General features: G+C 35.4%; 1 protein-coding gene across 1 annotated transcript; it reads right to left on the bottom strand.

The window, feature by feature from the left end:
* Positions 1-4,686: 4,686 nt before the first annotated feature.
* dnajc5aa (DnaJ (Hsp40) homolog, subfamily C, member 5aa) lies at positions 4,687-18,880 on the bottom strand. Its single transcript, NM_001002464.1, has 5 exons — positions 18,756-18,880; positions 10,247-10,382; positions 9,254-9,467; positions 7,144-7,315; positions 4,687-5,034 (listed from the first exon to the last, which is right to left on the bottom strand). The coding sequence occupies exons 2-5, from the start codon at positions 10,354-10,356 to the stop codon at positions 4,922-4,924; spliced, it is 609 nt and encodes a 202-aa protein (NP_001002464.1). The 5' UTR covers positions 10,357-10,382; positions 18,756-18,880; the 3' UTR covers positions 4,687-4,921.
* Between the last annotated feature and the right edge of the window lie 292 nt (positions 18,881-19,172).

Here is a 19,172-nt window from a genome sequence, read left to right as displayed (position 1 = left end):
ATTTTTAGATTGAAATAATATTCAATATTTTATTTTCTATTTTTTATAAACATTTCTAAATACAATTATGGAATGTTTTTATTCTTTTTCTCATTTTCCTTTCTTGCTATTATTATTAGTATATTTTTAAAGGGGACCTATTATGCCCCTTTTTGCAAGATGTAAGTCTCGAAGACTTAAATAAGTTTAAAATACCCCACAAATAATGTTTCATAACCTTTTGAAACTGATTCTTTTAGGCAGTAATCCTAATTGTGCTTTTTTGGTGGCAGTCACATTAAATTTAAATAAGGGCTTCCAGCCCTATTTTCAAATAAGGGAGCTACAAATGCCTGTAGCAGAATAGTGGCAGATTCAAAAAGAAAACTAATGTCCAACACCAATGAGAGAGAGATTGTCACTAATAGGTGGGGGCTTTCCCACTCTGGTGACACTTACAAAGGGAGAATGTCAATGAAAGTGTTTCTGCAGTTTTTATGAAGTGTAATTATGAGAAATAAAATGAATAAATGTTTACTATTAGAAGCTGCTTTGTTCACAGACGGTTGCCACACGAACATGTTTAAACCCCTTACAAAATTGATTTTAGCATAATAGGCCCCCTTTAAGAAGATTACTCTCAGCCACAACAAATGTTCATAAACATTTATTTTACACCAGCAAATAAATGTTTTCTCTTTTATTAATACAATAACCATGCTACAACATAAAGGTCCAGTATTATTCTTTTTAATAATTCAGTGTATGTACAAGAGACCTTCACTATAGAACCATGAGTAGCATAGTTTCAGAGTCAAACTCATGTAACATACCATTTGAAACAAGGACAATTGTTTATAAACATGACAAAATAAGGTCATAAATAAAATAAAAAAATGCATAAAATTACCATTTCACTATAATTACACTAAACATCTTCTCTTCTTTCTGAAGACATAATATGCAACATTTTCCTGATCATTTTTACTCCACGGATTTATTTTATTTATTTATTTTTTTAAAGATTCATCCAACTTAAAATATCATCGAATAAGCCATACTCTTTATACAAGTGTAGTTCTGATACAGATAAATGCACAGGAAAAAAAAAAGACCACAGAGGCTAACATCCATTAAAAACCATCTAGAGCATTGGAACAAGGGAATGAGAAAGACAGAGAGAGAAAGAGAGAGAAGAAAGCGAGCAGATAGTGACCCAAGATACCATTGTACTCAATAATAATGAAATGTAAACAGTTCAATGAAAAATCATTGGCATTTGAAGAGTATCTAGAAAATGTGAATGAACATGGCTGGTGACATTTGTATTAAGCTTCAGATTGAGCCGAGAAGGAAAAATGGCAGACAGATAAAAAAAACACAATTCAGAAATGCCCATGTAAGAAAGCATTGAGACACGTTGGAGTAAATGAGTTAACATGGTATTGATGGTCATCAGGTTGTTTGCAATTGCAGATTCAGAAAATCAGGTTTGGTATAAGAAGGTTATTAAAGCACTTTCGGACATACTTGAAAAGGGAAAGGACCGCCTGTACTCAGTACGCTGTCAAATTCGCTGAAAACTAAAAGCATAAAAAATTATAAGCAAAAACAATCACGATGATCAGGACCACATTATTAGGCTATATGACACACAAACAGCTTGATGATTGATTTAAATAGTTGAATATTTTGATGGATAATGCCACCTCTGAGATAAAGGAGAATCGATTAAAGTGTTAAGTAGCATCAATCCATAGCTGCTCAATTATATCATCCAAGATTGCAACTTCGTTCAATCTGCTCAGTGAAAATAAGGGTAATGCAACTACCAAGGGAGTTGCATTTACTTCTTTTTAAACTCTGCCCTCAAAAAGAGCAAACATTGTGCATTACTTTTAAATAGGCAATAACCGTTTTCAAGGTATACCACGATTTGGAAAAGTCAAGGTTTTAAAACCAAAATTTTGTGCTATGTCGTTTCTAAGGTATGTGTAAGATATTTTATTTACTTTTTTGTTTTTTTAGGACAACATTATTTCCAGCAGAAAAGATCTCCAAAGATGTTGCTTTAATTGTAAAGAAATCAGTGTTTTCAAAAGGAATGTAGACAGCAAAAGTCAATGATTCATTTGAATTATTCAGCCTGACATGTTTACTGCTCCAAAATATTTGAAAAGTTTCACAAAATAAAATATTTTGTGTTCAAAGGGGGGAAAAGTTCTTGTATTTTACCCAGACATTTAAAATGAATATATTTTAGAGCAATGATTACAATACTGTAAAAATGTCATATTTTCATTTAGGTTATTATACCGCCAGAATCAGAAGATGACTTCAGCCCATGCCTTCTTTTAAACCATATTTGACTTATATATTTTAACATCCTTATACAGTAATTGCAAGAAAAAACATTATCATTACAATTTTTTTTTACCAGGCTAAATGACTTTTTACTTGTTTTAATAAAACTGTCAAAAGACAACTAATTTTCATAACTTTTCTGAATATGTATTGCAATGTCATACAAACAAGCTTAGATTATACAGCTTTGGAAACAATGTACAGACCACTCTGCAATTCTCAGTTTCTTTGGATTTTTAATTTATTAGTCATTGTAATTTATAGACATATACATGATTTTTAATTTATAATCAATTTATAGTATAAATACATAATTTATAGTTAAGTAATTTCTAGTCATTGGATTTTTAATTTATAATATTTTTAATTAATAGTCAATAATTTAGTCAAAATTTATTTTGGGGATTTTAAATTTATAGCCATTTTAATTTATAGACATTGGATTTTTTTTATTTATAGTTTAATTTACAGTCACTGTAGTCATTTTAATTATTAGTCATTAATTTATGGACAAAATCCAATTTTTTGAATTTTCAATTTATAGTAATTTCTTATTATTTTTATTCATAGCTATCATATAGTCATGATTTATAGTCAAATTGTTAAGCAAAACGTTTTTAATGGCATTTCTTCTAAGTTCAAAGTTACAATGTTGTCATTCAGAGCATAAATGACAGCTGTGTCAAAATAAGAAAAGAACTCACCAGGTTTACAGACATGTTTAAAATCAATGAAAATGTGCTGGATTTCACACGATTCATTTGCGTTGGGAAAACATCAAGCAATTAAGTTAACTTGAGTTAACCTGGGTTGAACATGAAATAATGTAGTTTTCCCCAAATATCCTCAAGACGTGTGTTGTTTCAGCTCATTTTTAATAAGTAGTTTGAATCAGCAAACATCAGTTTTTGAGTGTTCATTTTAGACAACACAACAATGTGTTGCACTTAATTCAAACACATTTCTAGCAAATCCAGCATCTCCAGAAAAACAGAATTTAAAAGTGGTCTCTACACTCTACAAGTGTTTACATTTATTAGATCCCCAACAAATTTATTACACCACCAATCTTTGCCAGGTGCCCAATTGCAGTTATTTACTTGGTCATTAATGAGTTAAAAAAAAAAAAAAAAAACTGTTTAATGTTCAGAATGAATAATTTCTGATTTCTGATAGGCTCAAATCATTAGTATAAAAATATGGGTATAAACTAGCATCAAGACTAATATTTAGCATGGCCTTGAAAGACTGAACTTGTGTAATCTGGATGCTTGTAGAGTTAAAATAAATTGCCACTGCAATAAATAAACGGTTACTGCTCAATAATTAATGACTAAAAACAGGCATTTCTCACACAATAGACAGTACATCTTGGCATAGAGAATCTCAAGTGCCCACAACAGGCCAGAACCACAGTCACAAAGAATAAAGGACACGCACCAAAAACTAAAATATAAAAAAATGCCCAAAATATACATATATTGTACATAGATGTGATGTGTTGATTGTAGATCTATATAAAAAATTAGCTTAAGTTTTCAGCTCACGTACACACTCAAGATATGGGCGTTTATATCAGTTTGCGATTCCCTTTGCGATGAGAGAAAAGAGACACAACTGGGCCAAACTGAGTTTAACATTAAGACCAAAGCTGAGTGTCCAAACATGTTATCACACGCCAACGAACAATCTACACATTACACAGAGATGACGGCTCAAATCATTCCACACACAGAGAAAACTCCTACTTTTGGCTCAGGTTATCGTCCCCAAAACAACACAAAAAACGAATGTACAATGAGCAGAATACTACAAATGAATGGCATGTAATTAGTCGCACTGATTGTATCTTTCTCTCTCTCAGAAAAAAAAGCTGCAATGAAACAACATGAACAAAGCGAGGCCAGAAAACTTTAAATATCGCTGTTAACTCTCAAATTTATGACACATAGGAGATAAAATGGCATTACAGGGACACAAACTTCGCAGTAAACCAGGAGGATTGAATGGGTAAACAAACAAAAAGTCCATTTTATAAATGAAAACAATTCCTGCTGCTTCTCAGAGCAGCCACACTAGTCTTCGAACACCTATGGCAAGTTCACGGAGTCGACTTTAAACCACACTCAAGCACTTAGAACCGGGAACGAACATCTCATGTCAATAAATATACCAAAAACGGTGGGGAAATTTCTCAAAGTCAAGGAACAGTGCATGCCACAGGACGACGAGCAAATCTGGCTGGAGGAGCGAGGGAACGAGTGGAAGGCAAGATCGGAGGTCAAAGGCAACAAAGAGATCAGGGTAAACGACAAGATCTTTTTTTTTTTTTACTTTTTTTTCTTAAGCTTTTTTTTTAAGCTACGGTACTGTGAGGCGGATCTTGCGTGGGTGATGGAAGTGGTTGTGTGAATAAGGGACAGGATACGCTAAACAATTCAGCTCCATCGCTGGCTTTCCTCCTCTAAAAACAGGCTTTTTTTTTTAGTTGTAGTTGAAGGATTCTTTTCATTCATTTTTCCCATTGGAGGGATGGCGCTAGACAAACCACGTGGTGGAGGCTAAGAGAATGGCTGTTTTAGTTGAAGCCGGTATCGGTGTGGTAGGTAGTATGGTACCCGTCAGACGTTAGCTGGGTGGTTTCTGTGGCAGAAGAAGGCTGCAACACAATAGGTTCACCACCGACTGTCTCTGCAAAAAGATTTCAAGAGAAAAGCAATGGTTAAAGCAGAATATGAAGGACAACACAACACAACTCTTGGGTTCAGAATAGGGCTGAATGAAATTGGAAAAGTCTGACATTGCAATGTTTTGTTTTGCTGCGATGTATATTGCGAAATCAATATAATTTCACCAGATGACTTCATTGATATCGTTAATTTAGATCGACTAGGGGATCGAGTCTTTTCTATACCTTACATCTGCATAAAATTGAATAAATTAAGTATATGTAAATATGACAGGGCAAAAAAGGTTTAAATAAACGATGCATTATGGTTTTCTGGCCTAACAGTATTCAAATATAAAAATTGAAGAATCCAACATAAAATAATGTGGTCGTTGTTGTATAAATTATTGTATATTGTAAATAATTTAATTCTGCGATGTGTTTATTGGGGATTCACACATTGCATATGTAACGGAGGCCAGCTAGTAAGTGCTGTGCAGGTAAACCTCACTCCCCTGACCCCTAAAGGTGCTCTAGCGACAGATGCTGGAGGTAGGGCTGGGCGATTTTTTCGATTAATTCGAATTCACGTTAAGACGATTTAATTTTGAATCAAATCGAGAAATCGCGATTTTTAAAAATATATATATTTAATACATTATAATGGCAGCAATGCGCTTTGGTTCACTCTCTAAATGAAGCAGGAAGCACACCAAAAGCGCCTCTCGGCGACGCCCCACACAGCACCACGCCATGGATTTTAGAATTCTAAACAGGTTTCTATATACACATTGGCGCCGCCCAGCCACGATTCACGAATCAGTTCTCATTTCAGCCGGCCCACAGAGCGCCATCTGATTAGTTTCATGTTAAATATCATGCGAATGTGCACGTTTGGTGTGTGATAGTTTAAACTGTCATGTCCGCGCCGTGTCGCAGCGCTTCTGGTGGGCGACCTGCTTGACTGCCTGTTAAAGCGTGTAGGATTTTACTTGTTGCACGTCTGTGTGGATTGTCAAGACATTCCCTCATCAAGTCGATAAACTCGATCTCAACATGTATGAAGGACGTAAAAGCCTGCCATGTGAAAAACCGCGCTGATCTTTTGGTTTGAACAAGAGTAGAGGTGAGGGACTGTAGCAGTGAAAATGAAAGTACCCGCCCCCATGACGTCATTTAGCGGACCTAGTTGAAAACCAGACAGATCAGGCAGCATAATACAGAGAGTGGAGCAAAGCGCATCAAATGATCGGTATTTAAAAGGAGGGAAAGGAAAAATAGATTAAATATATTATTTTATATTAGACACACATCTGGTGCTTGTATTCGCTCCTGCTATACGTCCACAACTTCACACATTGGGTTAAATTAGGCTTTACAGTTTCCATGTTCAGTCCTTTTTCCTAAACTGTATCTTTTTAAGAAAAAGGCAGCAGCATTACAACCTGTCATTCAATCAGAAGACAAAGTCAAAGCCGAGCTGACAGCCAATCTTTCCTAGGCTTAGCAAAACTTGTAAAAATACCTCTGTATTACTGCAAGTGCAATATTTACACAAATATTTTATATTCAAATCTTCAGCAACGCTATTTGACTCGTGAATTTGTTTTACATTCATTTACACCTTGACCAATTTTTGTATGACATGGCCATTAAAAATACAATGTTCCTTAACCAGATGGTTTTTAAAGTTACTTTTAAAGAGAATGTTACTTCAGTCATGTTGTAATGTTTTGAGAAGACTAGTAACACACTAAAAAAAAAAAAAAAAACGAAATCGTGAATCGGTCAAACTTTATAAAAAAAACTCGACTTTTTTTTTTTTGCTGAATCGCCCAGCCCTAGCTGGAGGCCATGGTCTTTAGCCTCCTTGTTAGAGCAACCGACTTCCATGTGGAAGGTCGCCGGTTCGATCCCAGCTCAGAGCGGGTTGGGTGGGGTAGGACCGGTGGGGTTACATATATCAATGCTCAAACGATATATTGTTCAGCCCTAGTTCTGAAAGACAAAACTCCATTCATTTGCTCCATAGTGAAATTAATTATTAACAATAAGAATCCTGTTTTGAGCTCTGAAGTTATCTCTAGAAGCCATCATATATATGTATGTATACACACGTGAGCACATCTAACCTCTCTCATCAGACTGCAGTTGGGCCTCTAGGTCTTCAGGGGAGACGTAAAACTCTGGGTCCGGTCTATCGGGTGGCCGTGGTTTACACTTCCCACAGCAGCAGTTACAGCAGCAGCAGAGGCAACAGCAGAAGTAGCAGCCTGTAGCCAGACCGCAGAAAATAAACAGAGCCTGCAGGGGGAGACAGAGAGCAACACAACAATATTATTATTCAAAGGTGTTCATTTCTTTTCTGGGAAAATGTATGCTTTTATTCAGCAAGGATGTACTGAATTGATTTTTAGAGATGTTTATAATGGAAAGCTGAGACACTGCAGGAATAAACACTGATTTTTCATGCACTTTTGTTGACTTTGAATTTTTTTCCATATACACTCTATCTGACAAAAATCTTGTAACTGGTCCAAGTTTTAGGAACAACAAATTATGACTTGACTTCTACTTGAATCATTTGGTATCAAAAGTGGCTCATATGAAATGCAAAGGCCTCTAAATTATGCTTATTTTACCTAAATAAAATTTGATCATACCTTGATTTTTAATTATTTGATAAGGACAGTAAGGTCTGACTTTGCTTAGACAAAAGTCTTTGTCACTTAACCGAAATAATGTACATTATAGAATATAAAGTCATGGTGCAGTGGAAAAAGAATTAATATTGTGTTTTACTCCCATGAGCTTTGAGGACTGCATTCAAACATCTCTGCAATGACTCAAATAACTTATTAATAAAGTCATCTAGAATGGCAAAGAAGGCGTTCTTGCAGGACTCCCAGAGTTCATCAAGATTATTTGGACTCATCTTCATGCCGTCCCCTTCATCTTACCCCAGACAACAGGCTGAAGTATGAGAATGAGAGCTATCCTGCTAAAGAATTTGCCCTCTCTTGTGGTTTGTAATGTAATTGGTAATACAAGTCTTGACACCTCAGGATGTTGATGTTGCCATCCACTCTGCAGATCCCTCACAGGCCCCCATATTAAATGTAACCCCAAACCATGATTTTTCCTTCACCAAACTTGACAGATTACTATGAGAATCTTGGGTCCATGCGGGTTCCAATAGGTCTCCTGTGGTATTTGTGATGATTGGATGCAGTTCAACAGATGATTTATCTGAAAAATCAGCCACTTTTCCAAATAAGTTATTATTTGTTGATCTTATGCCCAATTCACACGGGGCTTCAGCATCAATGCTTGACAGAGGACGTATCTGAAGTTGGGGCTGATGAGATCGTCATAGCAGCGTCAGCTAATAAAATTAGTCTTCAATCAGTTACTGTCTAAGCTGTTGTATTTGCATAAAGCGATCTGATTGACGATGCTTCTGAGAAATTCCCAATTTCTGCAGCGAGCAACGCCACTGAAGCAACGCAGACGGATCCATAATGCAGTTCGGCAACGCCTGACGTCGCATCACTTATTCAAAGTAAATGGAAAGCATTGACGCTTGCACCCCGTGTGAATGGGGCATTACAACTGGGATCAACGACAAGACTTCTGTCAGGTAGCGTATTTGCTGTATTTTTGCAGTTTTTTGGTTTTCTTTGGGGTTTTTCAGACATATATGTTCATACATAGTTTGAAAAATAATATTTTTCATGAAACTTTCTGAATTATAAATAAAACAATAAAAATGAAATCCTAAATCACTGTAAAAATAATATGTTAATAATAAGACAAACCCTGACTTTATTCAGTGTTCAAGTTATGTACTAGAAATGTATGCAAATTACCACATATTAACATAAATAATGCCTAATTTGCATTTTAGAAATCTTGTAATAGAAATAGGGTTTGCAATACTCAGTCCAATCAATCTACTGGTGAAGTATGGTTAAAAGAATTTATATTTAAAAATATTTGCTGTTTTATTATTTTGAGCTTTCAGTGCATTAAAGACTTCTGAAAATGTACAATACAAGACTCTCAAAAATTATCACACTAAAAATGTTTGTTAGGGAAAAAAAATCAGCATTTTAGAATTTACTTAAGATTGAAGTAACGGCTGTTGAAAAATCTTTCTGAATATCTTTTCCTGTTGAAGTTTTTCCACTGAACAAACACACACATAAATGAACCCTATTAACTTTATAAATGCAGTCATACCTTGGCCCACCAGCTGGACAGAACGAAGTAAGTGTTGACGTTCTCTTCTCCAAACTGTTCAGCCACATAAAGTCCCAGCGAGCCGTACTTGTCATAGATGTTTCTCTTTGTCGGGTCGTTGAGGATGGCATGAGCATTGTTTATCTCTTTAAACTTATCAGCCGCCTCGGGGTTGTCAGGGTTCTTGTCAGGGTGATACTTCAATGCCAGTTTCCTTTAAAAGATGCAACATGGTTTGCATTAAATTCCAGATTTTGGTATTTGTATCACATTTCAATGCAGTGTATAGGACCTTTTTTTCTGGTCACAACAGATAAATAAAATAAACGTGAATGACTTCATTAGTTAATTAATATATATTGTGTTTAAACTTATTTGACTACAAATACATTTATTACACCACCAATCTTTGTCAGATGCACAATTACTGTTATTAAGAAGTAGAATATAAAAATGAATGGAATAAAAATGTGGGTGTAAACTAGCATTAAAACTAATTTTTAGTTGTTTAAAGTTTGTTGCTTGCCCAATAAATGACAACACAACTGTTATTTTACAAAATTACACAAGTGATAACATATACAAATATAGTGTAACACTATTTTTGTTCTAGACAGTCGTATTTATAACAATTAAATGGCTTTTTTAAAGTTTTCATGAAGAACAACTAAATATCTTTGATTCATGATACAATGAAAGCAATGCTGTGATGTTTCTATACTATGTTATTGTAATAAAACCCTCAAACCGTAATATCTCTTTTAAAAAAAGCTACACAACAAGATCCAATTTTTTATGTGGTCTTAGAGTAGCTAAAACTGTACATGGTAAGTGGTCCCTGAACGCACTTAAGTTTTATTGAGCTGCGGGGCTCCACATTGCTGTGCTGCATTTAGCTGATAAACATCTGGTAAAAAACACAGCCAGTAAAAGAAGTAAGAGAAATGAACCAAAACAGGATGCTGAGGACGAGGCGGAGCCCCTGGAACTCACCGGTATGACTTCTTGATGTCATCGACGGTGGCCACTTTATCGACCCCCAGCACATGATAGAGAGATTCTCCGGACGTGGAGAGACTGCGCTGCCTCTGCTGCTCAGCCATGGTGAATCAGGCCAATCCTCGACAATCTAAACACATACAAACACAAGTCATGCTAGATCACGAGAGCAAAACTATTCACAAAAACATCATATTCTTCAATCACATTATTCAAATCTGACTTTTTCCACATTTAAGTGCTATAAGTGGGTCCATCTCCCAACACTGTGCTTGAATTTAATTTTTGAACAAAATATGCTCAACAATGTTGGTTAAGTGTTATCTATTCAGGCAAAATATATTTTATGCTGGACTGTTTCACTTGGTCATTTCAGATTTTCATTCTGTGAGAGATTCACTTTTTTTATTGTTTCTGTCAGAATAGCATATTAAAGCCCTTTTGTACCAACTGATACTGAAATTGATACTGAAAATTTAAAAATGTCCATTTCCCGCAAACATTTGAGTACTGTTCATGAGCTTTAACAGAAATGACTGTAATTGATCAAGAAGGTCATTAGTACACCGAACTCAATGCTGTTTACAGAGAATAACCACAGATACAGGGACATTAAAGCATTTTAAAGCCGCAATTCATCAGTGGATCGCTCTTATGTCAGCTTATAGACAAACCAGCTAATCGACGGGACTTTGAAACACTCCAGTGTCCCTGTATCTGTAGTTACACTGTAAACAGCGGTGAGTTCAGTCATTTTTGTTGAGCACATGAACACAGTGGCAAATCAGCTTTGTTTAAGAACGTGCTCAATAGCGCTTAAATGTTCGTAGAAAATGGACGTTTTAAAATTTCAGCACTGATTGGTACCGTATATTGTGACAACCCTAAGCCCTTCTGTTGAGTGTTTTGAGCTTAAACTTCACAGACATCTTCAAATGAGGCACAATATGACCTTATTTCAAATACAAAGCATAATAACTGAAGGGAACTTCATAATAGAAAAAAAGCTAATAAAGTGATCAGACAATGAGTTCAAATAAATGTCTGATGAAGAGCTGGTGTGCTCGAAATGTCACATGCTATGTGATAGCCATTTAGTATATAAATTTGATACTTCTGGAGCCTTTATATTGTTTCATTTATATTATATTGTATAATTTATATATGTTATAATATACTGTTTTTTGGCTGAGCACCAATATGAGATTGTTGCTTTTGTGCATTTTTTTTTTTTTAGAGCTGAGAGTTTGTTTTCTGTTGTTGTCAATGGTATCACCAAGCTTTTTGAGTGCCTGCAGTGCAGGAAGGTGCTGAGCAAGCATTGATGATCTACATGCCTTCGAAATATGTAGCGCTCATTAGTATCACTTTTGATATAGCTGTACAATCACAGTGGAGGAGAGGCGGGACAATACATCGGCAACAGTCAATAAATCAGTCTGTAAATAAACTTGTAAAGGTACATCACAAAAACATTTCGGTGAACATACACCCTTAAGGCTGATTTATACTTCGGCATCAATCGCAAGCATATGGTGCAGCGCAGCCTTTGCGCAGTCTCATAGCCCTCGGTGTGGGTGATTCTGACGTGCACTCGTCAAAAAAAGATGTAACTACATGTTGCAACAACACAAAGCGCAAGCTGTGTGATTGGTCAGCTTGGTAGCGCTGACAAGCATAGGAGTTGCTGAGAGCTGCGAGCCGAATGGAGCAAGTGTTTACAAGTGTCAAGTCCCGTAAAAGAGCTCCAGATGGAAACTTTTGTCTTATGTTTACCTTATGATTAAAGTTGTTGTACCTCCGCCGGTTCTCGCCTCTGAATGAGCGAGCTTTAGCTACATGTAGCTTTCAGACAAAACAAAACACTTGCAAGGAAACTCGACACAGAGCAACATAAAAACCTACTGCCGGTTAGGGTTTTGGAAATGTTATTGCAGAGCAACACAAACAGCACGCAGTAGTATAAATGCACCACTATGCGCAAGGCAGGTGCCATGGGATACGCCCATCACGCGACACTAAAGTATAAATCAGCCTTTAGGAAACTGCATAACGGAATATCTACAATAAAGGACACTGACCTTCATCATAACCACCAGCATAAATCATAAATAATCTATCATCATCATATTTGCTTTGCTTATCTCACTTGATCTGACTTTACACTCTGTCTTTAACATGGGGATGAGTATAACCTACAGGGTGAGTAATTTATCATTCAATGTGGAACGCAATACGTTTCATGTAGCTTGGTCAATCTGTGATCTAGCTGAAATCAAAAGACAAATCCTCCCCTGCCCCTATAGTACATGTCAGCGGCGATTTTAGGATTCTTATTTTAGGGGGCCTCGGCTCCTTATAAGGTAAAATTTGATATATATGTACTAGGCTTTATATATATATATATATATATATATATATATATATATATATATATATATATATATATATATATATATATATATATATATATATATATAAATAAATAAATATATATAAATAAATAAATTATATATATATATATATATATATATATATATATATATATATATATATATATATATATATATATATATATATATAAAGCCTAGTATTACATTTATAAGTAGCAATTTAGTAGTAATTCACTTAAAAAATATTTGTTTAATATTGGTTGTATACTAGTATTCCACTGTATTACATAGAAAGGCATAGCCGTTTGAGTTCAGAGTAAGCCAAATAGGCTCAACCCACCTGTTTACTTTAGTAAAAACCACTTTCTGTATTCAAGTGCATGTTTAAATAAATAAATGGCCATTCTTTTTATAAATTGACACACACACACACACACACACACACACACACACACACACACACACACACACACACACACACACACACACACACATATATATATTTAAACTTACAGGCTAATTCACATATTTTATGATCTGAATAACAAAACACATATACATTTTTTTTAATACTAGACAACACTTGATGTTTCTATCTCTGTCAGACATTGTTAAAACGAGTACATTCTCTAAGTGGTTCTGTCACTATTTAATCTTTTCTGTGCAAGACTGTATGGTATAGTTAATGCCACACGAATTGTAAAGTGTTTAATATTGGCAGTTCATTATGAAATAAAAATAGCGAAACGTTCAAAATTGCAATTACTGCAAATTAATAAGCAGATATTATAACAAGTCATTAATAAATTCTCGCGCTGTCCACGGCTGTGGTTTGCTGATCAAATGAAAAACAAAAGCTGGGGAGAAGCCGAATTCTGCTGCCATTTTCTTATCAAAAAGCAATCATTTACTGCACAGTTTGTGAGCTAATCACAAAGTTTTAGGGGGGCTGAGTAGACATATAGGGGGGGCTACAGCTTCCCTAAAACAGGCCTAGCAATGCCCATGGTGCATGTCCTGAAAGCTGTTCTGCTTTGGTTAAATCTCAGTAATATACGCACACTGGCACATCCATAGTTAAACTGGCACGCTTCATTTACTCTGGGACTGAAAAACTAATAATGAAAATGGATTTTTGATGTCACATAGTTGGACTCTTCTCAAAAAGACCAGACATTCTGGAGTGAGAGTTTACTTCAAAGTTCCCAAAATTGTAAACATAAGAGAATTGTAAACATAAGAGAATTGTAAACATAAGAAAATTAAAAGAAAAATTGCTATTTATATCAATGATTGCTGCAAAAAACAATCAAAATAATCTCATTTCCACAACTCTTTAGAAAGCCTGGAAGTTGCCAATTATATACAGATTATAAACTTGCCACTAAACCCACAAAACCTGCCTCATCAAATGAACAACCTGCAGAGAAACCGTGTCCGATATTCTACAGATCATAGTTTGTGGTTTAAACCACTCAAGATAATTAGCAAATTAAATGGATTTCAAATCAATAGCTTGGCTTAAGAGGCAAAACAGAGTCACTGGATCTTTTAAAGATAACATACAGGTTTAGAACAACGAGCATCTTGCTGCTGGCTTTTTTGTCTGAATCTGTCATAGCAGAGACATTTCTAATGACAGGTTGCGTGATTATTACACACTAATACAGTTTACTACTGTACTGATGACATAACTAGCAGCTCTAGTGATCATCAGGGATTATTCATGATTCATCGGCTGACTCACGCTTTTCCTGTCAGCTGATTTTTCTTGTGTTAGTCCCCCAGAAAGAGAAATCAATACCACAGGATATCAAAGGGTTCAGTTTCCAGCAGATGCCATATTCACAGCCTAGCAGTGCGATGACACATTTCACTAGTGTTGCTCTGCATGCACATCAGTCAAATCCATATTGTTATGTGAAGACTGTTAGATTACAACGGTAATATGGTGTATTTCACTTTAATATTCAAGCACACAATAAAAGGTCTGGCACTGTTTCATGTCAGTGGGAGAACGGAGCAAGTGTAAAACTGTCTCTCTATGCGCTTGTCTCATGTCTGGAAAGGCCTGGGTTTGTGTCAAATCAATCTCCAGAGCTTTCGTCAGCTGACTGGAGCATATAAGATAGTTTACTCAGCACTGTTGAACCCTGATAATTCAGACAAACTATTAAGTGGCTCAAAAGAAGCCATTAGGGAGCAGATGCCTCAGATAAGTTCGAAATCAAAGAGCAAATACTACAAGTATTTTGTATACTACTAGTTTCTGAAGAGTAGGTATAACATATACTATTAATAAAATTAAAAGACCACTTGAAATTGTTCAGCTTCTCTGCATTTTAAAATATTTAACACACGATAAACATAGTTTAACACAGTAAAATATTCGAGTTCGAGTAAAATGTCATTTTGTTTTATTCTGTAAACTATTGATGACAATTATTTCATCTAAAATAAAAAATGTGGCAGACTAAAAAGGGGTCTTTCCATAGACATCCTTGTTATACAGGGTTTCTGCAGATTTCATCAATGAAATTTCACATTTACACAAGGCTAAACACTAAGGATTTTTTCCTAATGTGTCAGTTAAAACATTAAAAAACTAATGCTATTGTAAGCAAGATAATTAAACCATATGTATATAAATAAAAATATGAGTTGGTAAATAGAGTTATTAAATAAGATATAATAAATAAACTTTTATTAAGATGAAATGATAGTGATTGGATCGGTGTTGGCCCAATTGGATAGCTTTACATAGACATAGGACCATAAGACCTATTTAAAGATTTCAAAAGATAAGAAGATTTCAGTGAATTTAAGAATTTTTAGGGCCTCAAATTTTGATTTTAAAACTTAGGACATTTTAGGATTTTGTTTTTAAGACCACACGGATACCTTTATACTATGTCACTCCAAAACATTACATTATTTTCCTGACATCTGAAAATAGAACATATGAAATTGACAAACTAATTGGGTATGAATTACTTGTAAAGCAGCATTATGATCCGACACCAATGCCAATTTTATTTATATAGCACTAGTAAACACAACCAAAGGTTGACCAATGTGCTGCACAATACGAATCACAAGAAAAAGATATAAAATTACAGCCAAGTTTTCAACCTATATTTAAAAACAGACAGAGATTATATAGACCTAATACAGAGGAGCAGAGCGATCCACAATCTAGGACCAGCTACAGGAAAACCACGATCAGCCTTGCATTTCAGCCTCGGCTCAAGTGCATAAAAATCTCTGATTTGATGACTGGAGAGACCAACCAGGTTGATGTTCAGCCAACAAGTCTGACAGATAAGAAAGTGCCAAGCCATTTAGTAATTTAAAAACCAGGGGAAGAATGCAAAAGTGATATGCAACCAGCGCAAAGAGTGTAAGTTTATGGTACCGGTTAAAAGGATTGCAGCAGCATTTTGTACTAAATGTAATGGGGATATTTGTCTGACTAATCCCAAAATATAGTGATTACAGTAGTCCAACCTAGAAGTAATAAAAGCATAAATTATTTTTTTCAATTTTTGTCCAGACAGAATAGGTTTGACTGTGAGTTAAAGCTGAAAAAAGCAGGATTTGACCACTGCACTTATCTGTTTATCAAATCTCAAGCCTTCATCAAAGATAACACCCAGATTTTTTACCCAAGGCTTCACAGAAAAGCTTGATTTACTAAGATTAACTGTTGGTGCCCTAGAAGAATTTGATGAGCCGAGCACAATTATTACAGTTTTACTCTCATTAAAATCTAGACATTTCAAATACAACCAGGTGTTCATGTCTAACAAGCAAAACATAAGATTCTCCAACCCACTTGAACTTGGTTTTAAGGGCAGGTAAATTTAAGGTGTTATCCTACTGTCACCAATAGGTTCAGTCATTTTGAGGGCAACTTTTTCAAACCAGCAGTGCCTCCAATAAAGTCAATTGATTTAACTCATTAGAAAAAAATCTAAAATCACCTGTAAATTGATTTTTTATATAAAAAACAAAAAACATTTAAAAAGACAGGCCTCCCAAAAACTGAAAGTTCTGTCATTTATGCAACCTTCACTTAACCCATTTGAACCTGTTTGACTTTTATTTCTGTTGAACAGGAAATATGTTATTTAGAAAAATTTAACTATTGACTTCCAGTGTTTTTTTCTTCTATAAAAGTCAATGGTTACCGGTTTCTAACATTTTTGAAAATTTCTTCTTTTTTTTTTCAACAGATAAAGAAACACATACTGAGGTGAATAAATATTAATTATTTTTTAAGCAAACTAAGCTTTAAATATGATATAATAATTATAAATAAAACTGGTGTTATGGTGTAAAAGTTTAAGCCTGTACATTTTCCAGACACTTTAAGAGGATTCAGGAGCTGAAAAAACAGGGCTGTCAGCATTCAGCATCACTGATCCCTGAAAGTGGTCCACAAGGAGAGCTCACAATAGTTTGTACACAACCAAATAATTTTGATAGCAGCTCATGAAAGTGTGGATTCTCTTTTAGAGTTGATTCAAAACAGTAACGTGATTCCTGAACAAACAAACCTTTTGAGCCAGTACTTTGAATGATTCCTAAAAATCTTTAGCCAAATCTTCAGATTGATGCCAAAGTATTTGGACTTCACACTAGGCATGGGATGATCACCGGTATCAAGGTTTACCGTGGTTTGGAAAAGTCAAGATTTTAAAACCACCAAAGTTTTCTATTGAACTGTTCCTAAGGTACGTGTAAAGAATTTTACATGTTTTTCACTACTATTTTATTTGTTATTTTTAGGGTAACAGTATCTCCAGCAAAAAAGGAACCTCTAAATCATAAGCTACTGGTCCGAAATATTTTAAATGTTTCCTAAAATAAAATATATTGTTCAGTGGGGAAAAAGGTTATTGTTTTTACCCAGACATTTAAGAATAATTTATTTTGGACCAGTAATCACAACACCGTGATGCCATTATATTTTAATCCAAGGTTATCAAACCATCAAAATATTATACTGGCCCATGGCTAATACACACTGGCAATCAATGGCCAAGGCCGGCCCCTTCATCATGTCTCACTGGAAAAAACTGAGTGTGATTTTGCACTTAACAATTCACAAATCTTATATACAACATAAGAGTTCATTTTTGGATTTCACAGATATATAAATATATGAAATATTGCATTAATGACCGTTTGCATATGTTTAACCATTAGGATTACAAACACATACATATATGGTCAAATAAAGGATCTATAATTTTGTATAGCCTACATCTTTATGAATAACCACATATCAGATTTAACATTGGCAAGGTTCATAAAACATCTGAAGATGGTGGAAAAAAAAATCAATGACTTATACATGTTATGTATTACATTTGTAAGGGACAATTGCCTGCATTTACAGCGTCTATAAATACATACGAAAAACTGCCTGCTTTGTTTACGACAGCAAAAGGCTTTGATTCTGTAAAAACTATTTTATCAAACGACAACAGTTTTGCTTCTGTTATTTCTTCCTCAAAATAAAGGCTAATAGGGTTAATGAACGTGAAATCGAAATTTCTCGTTGAATTTCTCGTGATTCCCATCCCTACTGTTTACAGATCCTCAACTGCGCTATTCGGTCTGCATGAAAGAGCGCTCGGTTTTTAACAAATGTCGCACTGTGTCCGCCTCAAGACAAAACTATGCAAAATACACCGTCACCATGAAAAAAACAAAAAACACACATGATTTCTTCATTAATATGAGGCTGAGGAGTGGCGATCTGCTGAAATGAATCTAAGCAACAAACGCCAGTGAGACCCTGTTTTTTTCTGCTCTACAAAATGCCGACTGTCATCTCCAGTGTTAACAGATGACGGTCTGTGATATAATTCACCAACAAACTGCACGGATTTCCAGCTAATCTCTGACTTTCTTCGTTTCTGCATCACGGGAAGGGCCCGGGTGCTCAGGTTTGCTCTGCGCTCCAGCATCCATATTCTGTGGCCTGTTCGCTCCCGTTAACGTTACAGACCAATATTCACGAGCCGTGAGAAATCAGGAGAGCGGCTACAAATCCGCCTCTCCTGCGGCTGTAACGTGGTTTTGACGCATGCACAGCTTACCGTTTCGTCGGCCCCGGCGTCGTGATCTAATGTCAGTGCGTTAACGAAACCGATGTTAAATTTGAGGTTGCATCCCCGGGAACCGCGCGATCACGTAAGTGTACCAGATGCAGCAGATCTCACTCGGCCACGCCCACTCCTGACATCATCACAACGACGTGAGCATCACCCCCTGAGCAACTGGATGGAGATGAGGGTTAGATACTGAGGAAAACATCACAGCAGTAACCCTGATTAAATATATTATCATGTGTGTTTACGAATCAATAAACGTTGTTTGACTAGAATTTAGCGTGGTTTGATCCTATAATGTTTTGTGATCGTCAATGAATCACGCAGTTTTCGTTGTCCTCTGTCGCCATCTGCTGGTGAGGGGAGAAATAACATCGAGTCATTAGTGCACAAATTCATTGATCA

This window comes from Danio rerio, chromosome 8 (assembly GCF_052040795.2).
Source record: "Danio rerio strain M-AB ecotype USA chromosome 8, GRCz13ab, whole genome shotgun sequence".
Taxonomy (NCBI): domain Eukaryota; kingdom Metazoa; phylum Chordata; class Actinopteri; order Cypriniformes; family Danionidae; genus Danio; species Danio rerio.
The sequence above is the reverse complement of the archived record's forward strand: the minus strand, read 5'-3'. Positions and strand labels throughout refer to the sequence as shown.